Here is a 6,801-nt window from a genome sequence, read left to right as displayed (position 1 = left end):
TTATGACTTGATTCGTCATCAAATGTTCTTTAAGCATGACATAAATATTTTTATATTTACACAAAATTTTTAAATAAAACGAATGGTCAAACGTTGGTCGAAAAGTCAACTCATACATTAAAATACGGAGGGAGTACGTAGGAACATTTTGGATTAGGAATATAGGATATTAGGATTTACTTAATAGTTGAATCCATCAATCCGGGATGGTTCATTTGATTTAGGATTTAGGATTTAGTTCATTTGAATCCAGGAATGGTTCATGGTTGAATATAGTATATTGTTGTTTTGTAGGCCTTTTGGTCCACTAAGTAGATGTGGCCCATTAAATAGACCGGGCCCACCTGGGCTATTCCTAACTAGGTCCAACCCCATGCAGCGACGAGCTCTTTCCTCTTCCGCCCTTTCGCCGGCGGCGCGGTTCCAGCAAAGCTCGGCCGCGTGCTCCCGCGACCAAGGAGGCCACGGAATACTGAGAGGATCAGAGGAGGTGAGGGCCGGACCGCCGGAGGGCGGAAGTTGGGAATCTTAGGAGGATAATCCTCGCAGTTACTGAGGGGCCGCCATGGAGGAGGAGGTGGAATTGCCTCTCCCCACGGAGAAGCTCGCCGTGGATCCGGGCAGGTAGCGAGATCGATCCGATCCTGGCTTCTTGTTGATTGCTTGATGGGCGGTCTCGTGCTGCCATGTATCTATATTGATTTCTATCTCGATGATGTGGTAGGGAGGGAGGAGAGCAAGGTGTGGCTGTGCTCGTGGCCACCGGGAGCTTCAATCCTCCCACCTACATGCATCTGCGCATGTTCGGTAAGCCTCTCTTTGTTTTTTTTTTATGCCTACAAGCTTGTGTTGCCCATGAACAGCTTGATAATTACAGTAAAAAAGTTTTTTTTTTGTCTGATGTGTTCCGTTTAGAACTGGCAAAGGATGAGTTGCAGCAGCGAGGGTATTGTGTTTTGGGTGGTTACATGTCTCCAGTGAACGATGCATACAAGAAGAAGGTGATATGTTGGATTGGGAAATTTTATGAAATGGGAAAGTATATCACCACTGTTCTCTTGACTGGGTTTAAAATTTGGAACGGATTAGGGTCTCTTATCTGCAGCCCACCGAATTCGCTTATGCGAACTAGCGTGTGAAAGCTCATCTTTTGTTATGATTGATCGATGGGAGGTAACTTTGTTTCATTCAGCTTATATGTCCTGGTGGACTCTAGCATTTCGTGTACAAAATGTTGTGTCCCCTTTGTGCAGGCAATGCAGAAAGGTTACCAACGCACCTTGACTGTTCTCTCGAGAATTCGGAACGCTTTGTGCAAGGATGGTTTAGCTGATGGAGGCATCTAGCAACCAATTTCGTTCGAAGATAGCAAGTCCTTTTTCAACATATTGTTGGATAATGTGAACCAGTGCATCTTGATATAATCAATTATGACACAGGTAGTCTCAAGGTAATGCTTTTATGCGGTTCTAACCTGCTCGAATCATTCAGCACCCCAGGAGAGTGGATTCCTGATCAGGTATATATAAATATTGAACTCTGGGGTCAATATACAAAACTCATGTGCCCATTTTGCGAAGTTTTGATGTTATGTCTAGTTTATGTATGATTTGTCTTCACAGAAGAGCTTGCTTTGATGACACCCCTTTCTGTTTCTAGATCAGGACCATATGCAAGGACTTTGGTGTTATTTGCATACGTAGAGAAGGAAAAGATGTTGAGAAAATAATATCCAGCAGCGAGACACTGAGCGAATGCAGGGTAATAATGACTAGCTTATGGAGTTTACTACTACAGTGGATTAGTCTTCTTTTCTGATGTCATTTGCATCATCCCTTTTATGGAATCATTTTCAGGACAATATCATTTCAGTTGATGAGATCGTTCCAAACCAAATAAGTTCGTCCAGAGTAAGGTATTGTTCTTTCCTACATTTGTTTGAAGTTTATCATGCTCCATTATTGTATTCCCAACATCCTCTATTGGATACTGACATGCGAGTCCTGCATTTATGCACAAATCGAATTACAGAGAATGCATAAAAAGATGCCTATCAATAAAGTATCTAATCTGTGATGAAGTCATCCAATATATTGGAGAACACAAACTCTACAAGGAAGCTGGTGGCAGTGATACAAGATAATGACATGGATTGAAGTTTCCGGCTCATTTGCAAAGGATGTTGCTAAACAGTTGAAGGTAAAGATATAGATACATATTTTCTATCTAGTTATTGTCCCTGTTTAGTCCAGCTCATAACATTGCATGTGTGGTGATGCCTTATGTATGATACCACACCTGCACATGCTTTGATTTATGCTAGCCCATTGTGCAGCTATGGACTCGGTATATACATGAAACTCCAAATATTGTTATGCCATACAACATTAGAGTCGTTGAGGCACATGAATTGTTCAAGTGGTGTTCAATGTTATCCATGAGGCCTTATCCAAAGTTTCTTAACCATTATTATCTTATCTGAAACTTTCGGAGCCTTATAGTGGATATTTAGAAACTCCGACCTTGTGCTGGGGAATCTATATATAGTGGGATATTTAGTGTTGAGGTGATCTAATAGTCTACATTGGTTTACCATTTATAAACTCCATTTCTTTGTCAATATAACAGGAACAACAAATGGTGATGCCTGACCATCGTGAGTCAAGCTTGCGGAAGGAATTGAACAGATACATCCTAGCTGACTGTCCTAGCTGATTTCATGGGTGCGATTGGTTCAGGAACTGGTATTCTGCTTGCTGCTACCATCATCTACCAGCTGTACTTCGAGACATTCGACAAAGAGAGGGCAACGAAGCTTGGTTTCTTTGGTTTTTGATATTATTGCTGGATTTGAATTTTGGCGGTCTAATATCTTACATTGTATTTGTATTTGTATGTGTGAAGAGCACTAGTTTTTTTTCCCCCAATGTTGGATGTTATATACTCCCTCCGTTTCGAAATGTTTGACGCCGTTGACTTTTTAGCAAATGTTTGACCGTTCGTCTTATTCAAAAAATTTAAGTAATTATTAATTTTTTTCCTATCATTTAATTCATTGTTAAATATAGGCATATAATTTTACATATTTCACAAAAGTTTTTGAATAAGACGAACGGTCAAACATGTGCTAAAAAGTCAACGGTGTCAAACATTTCGAAACGGAGGGAGTACATCTTCCCTTCGTTACATTGTCTTAAGCATTTTAAGCTATGGCAAAGATGTTAGATGTACGCCCTGGTTTAACTCAGGAAGCGTGTAAGCATGATGCGTTGCTTGTTAAAAGTAGGACATTAATCGTGTCGATTGGGGTGATACGCTAATTAAAGCGGTTATGAGCACGTTGCTGCATACTCCATGTGTTGTCTGGAGAAGTAACCTTTTCAGATAATGAAGATGCATTAGCTATCAGTTCATTTGCAGCAGCATACAGGTTAGTACCATTTAACATCACAAGAAATAGCACGCAAATCATTTCGAATGATAACTAAGATTACTACGCTGAAGGAAGTTCATCTCGGAAAAGCTCAAGTAGAATACGCAGAACATAATTCTCAGACCTGAAAATTTTCTAGCCTCTAGTTTCTACCCTGAAGTCTTGAGCTACAAAGAGACATCAGGCGAGCTGTGGCTGCAATGCAGCATTCAGTTTTTTCCAAGCTACCACTCATACGGAGCAAGAAACGCTCAGTTTATCCTTGCCGCGTGAGGTGACGTTCTTGGCTACCTCGACGATCTCTTCCATTTGGCTGTCAACCACCTCATTCAGCTGCTGCTCCTGCGTCTTGAGATCCTCAGGCTGCTGCTCAACAGTTTGGTCATCTGCATCCCCACCGTCCTGTGTCCAGTACACAGCAAAGCATGTCTCCTCGTCGAAATTGCTCGGCATTTGGACGAGCCGCTTCCCGTTGGGGCCAGTGGAAGTGCCAAGTATCTCGCCTTTGATGCGGTCGTAGATGCAGGCCCTGAAGTTGTCCATGCTCTTGCGGTCCTCAGCGTCAAGGTTTAGGTAGATCAGAATCTCCCAGCACCGGAGGAATTGCTTCTTGTTGATCTTCAGCTTCTGTCGGACCGTCTCAGCCAGGTCGGAAGGTGGAACCATTTTCAAGCTGCTGGTCCTTTTCGAAAGGTTGGTTTCCTTCAGAGATGAGACCATAGAACAGAGCGCTGGCTTGATTGGATCGAAGGTGAGAAGGCGGAGACAGTCAATGGATGAACGTATGTACTGAAGGTAATCGGAAGGATCTTCTATGGTCACATCGTATATGTTCTCAGACTCAGAAATAGAATTGATCGTCTCAAGAAGACGAAGTCCATGGCCTTCACCTTGATAAGGTGGCAAGACCAGTATCTGATAAGAGGCAAAGAAGATCATGTAAGCAGAGCAACCAAACATCTGAACCCACAGATAGATCAAGTAAAACAAGAAGGCATACCTGGCTGATCCGCAGGCGAGTGCTCTCAGGGTAGTGATAAAAATGATGAACAGCTGCAAACCCTAGCACTAGAAAGTTAGAGCTGGATGACGCCTGTGCTGACTTCTTTACTACCAGGAGCATTTCCCATCCATGCTCAGTTATATCTATAGGCGTCGAACCTAAAACATAATGCTATTAGAAAAAAGAACTTCCAAATAAATCAGACGATTGTTCTTCAGAACCTTCACTTGCCTTCAACCAAAAGCAGAATAAGTGGCACCAGACGACAATAAAGAAAAGCAGCAGCACCTTGTAGTTCAACTCAAACAATCTGGGAACAGAAATGCAAATCAATCTGAGGATTTAGAACCACAAAGGAATAGGTTGATATCATCAACATAAAAGGATGGCAACAAGTTAAAAGTGGACTGGAATGGGAGTCACGGATCTAAACCACAAAAATGTCCAAAATTTGAAGTTAAAGCATCCACACTTCCGCAGTAACATTACTTAAACTCAACGAGGCTTTACAAGCACTAATTGAATAAGAAATTTGTACCCTAGTCTGATAAATGGTAAAAATAGGTCCCAATTTGGGGTGCTGGATTGAACTCTTCTTCATGCTTCATGCGTTCAAAACAGCACTTAATAGGGAAACATTTTGCGGCAAAATTAATTTAACATGCTAAAAATCACAACACACAAGCATCACAAATCAATAAAAAGTAATAAGTCAAATGGAATACCTCAACTGCTGAATCTTCATCAATTGAAGCACCATGTTTAATGACATTGCCATCTGTCACCACATTGCTGTAGCGGTAAGGAAAATAGTTTAGCCCTGCAATCCTACTTCCTGAAGCAACAAAGAGACAAAGAGATAAAGCAAAAACCAAAGGAAGGTAGGTAACTATTAAGAATCTGAGTAGCCCAAAATAATAGTAGGATAATAGATTTATAGAGTTCAATCAGTTCCCGAGCACATAAATTTCTTCTTCTTTTATTTTTGCAATTAATTATATGCAAACAACCATGAAAAACTCATCATTTAAAATGAAGACAATCTTTTTAGACCATCTAACTTATTTCTAGGCATGCCAATAAACGGGAACTTGGACAGACAAAGGGTAAGGAAATTAGAAAATAATTCTTAGTGCAAGTGATTTCGGATTCACAGGGAAAGATGAGCAAGTTCAATACCAATAAACACTTTCATGCACTCGTTAGCCTCAACACCAGCATCTGCAACACAAGGAAAGAACAAAAGATAATATGTAAGTTAAATAATTTATATATCCAAAAGAATTGGTGCTAGACAGAGCAAAAGTATACAGAGAAAAAGGCCATAAATAATGCACCTATAAACAAATATACATCTAATTGACTAAATGTGTAGCTTGCAAAGCAATGTTCATAGGATGAATGCAGCTCAAAAAGTGATTGACAATGGTTGTTCGTTTATTAATCCTAAAAGTTACCAGTTGGAACCATGTTGAGCTTCAAACAGCTTGCAAATTTGTCATCTAACAGGAGATGATAAACTACAAAGTTATTATCTCCCTGAAAGCAATGATATTTTAATCCCGTTCAACTATGCAGACAAAAATAATCACAATATCAAGGCCCGACTATGCAATAACAACTAAATCTGCGTTTCCACAAGCAAACCAAGTGATATGCTAAATTGAACTGTTCACTGCAGAAAAATCTAAATTAAGAACTCCAGTCACTCCTTTCAACAAACACAAAAACAAATTCCCAATTATTCCACTCTTCCACTGCACAACGAGGGGGGGGGGAGGGGGGGATTCATCTGAATCCCATCAAACACAGATCCCGGCAGTCGAAACCACTTGAATCGAAAGCACCCCCCACAACCTCCGCTCCGCTCCACCAGCAGATTTCCACAAACCCACCCCAGGCCGAGAATCTCACGAAGATTGCGACCCCCGCCCCCACCCGCGCCCAAAACACGAAGGAAATCCCGCGAATCGGGAGAGAAGAAGAAGGGAGCTGGGTACCGTACCGATGCCGCGCCATGGCTGGTGCGGAGGGGGAGGAGGATGAGGTGGTGGTGGAGGCGCGCGGGAAGGGTTAGGGTTTGGGGGTTTTGTGGGGGAAGAGGAAGCAGCAGAAGAGGCGGGAGAAGGGGGAAGGGGTGGCGGGAAAATGGGGAAATGCCGCGGGGACTAGTGAGTATCAACGATTTTTATTGTCTTTTCGAGATGAAATACTCCGTACTACTTGTATGTCAAAAATAATATATGAATAATATATGAAAAAAGACATAAAATTCGTGTTTGGGGCCTGGTTGATAATTGTAATTTGGTTCTTAAAATAATATATGAATTTGTAGATTTGTATCTTACATTTTGAAGCTATGTTA

The 6,801-nt window shown here is 41.4% G+C and overlaps 1 protein-coding gene and 1 pseudogene across 3 annotated transcripts; one reads left to right on the top strand and one right to left on the bottom strand.

Moving 5' to 3' along the window:
- The first annotated feature begins 371 nt into the window (after positions 1–371).
- LOC127784120 (nicotinamide/nicotinic acid mononucleotide adenylyltransferase-like) lies at positions 372–2,773 on the top strand. 3 transcript variants are annotated; one of them, XM_052311313.1, is made up of 6 exons: positions 372–624; positions 725–807; positions 916–1,001; positions 1,090–1,173; positions 1,254–1,761; positions 1,857–1,883. In XM_052311313.1, exons 1-5 carry the CDS (start codon positions 566–568, stop codon positions 1,344–1,346), a joined length of 405 nt encoding a protein of 134 aa, XP_052167273.1. In that variant the 5' UTR covers positions 372–565; the 3' UTR covers positions 1,347–1,761; positions 1,857–1,883. The 3 variants fall into 3 exon arrangements, with proteins under 3 accessions (XP_052167273.1, XP_052167272.1, XP_052167274.1); XM_052311314.1 differs by lacking the exons at positions 372–624; positions 725–807 and adding exons at positions 2,032–2,199; positions 2,629–2,773 and having other exon boundaries at positions 918–1,519; positions 1,660–1,761; positions 1,857–1,915; XM_052311312.1 differs by lacking the exon at positions 1,857–1,883 and having other exon boundaries at positions 1,090–1,391.
- A 687-nt stretch (positions 2,774–3,460) lies between these two features.
- LOC127784118 (probable histone acetyltransferase type B catalytic subunit) lies at positions 3,461–6,591 on the bottom strand (annotated as a pseudogene).
- Between the last annotated feature and the right edge of the window lie 210 nt (positions 6,592–6,801).

Source organism: Oryza glaberrima, chromosome 9 (assembly GCF_000147395.1).
Source record: "Oryza glaberrima chromosome 9, OglaRS2, whole genome shotgun sequence".
Lineage (NCBI taxonomy): Eukaryota > Viridiplantae > Streptophyta > Magnoliopsida > Poales > Poaceae > Oryza > Oryza glaberrima.
This window is presented reverse-complemented; position numbering and strand designations above follow the sequence as displayed.

Excerpts from the sequence above, each read along its gene's own strand:
- LOC127784120 (XM_052311312.1), top strand. The coding sequence starts at position 566 with ATGGAGGAGGAGGTGGAATTGCCTCTCCCCACGGAGAAGCTCGCCGTG. Across the intron at positions 625-724 it reads CTCGCCGTGGATCCGGGCAG|GGAGGGAGGAGAGCAAGGTG; the intron begins GTAGCGAGATCG and ends ATGATGTGGTAG. Across the intron at positions 1,002-1,089 it reads ACGATGCATACAAGAAGAAG|GGTCTCTTATCTGCAGCCCA; the intron begins GTGATATGTTGG and ends GGAACGGATTAG.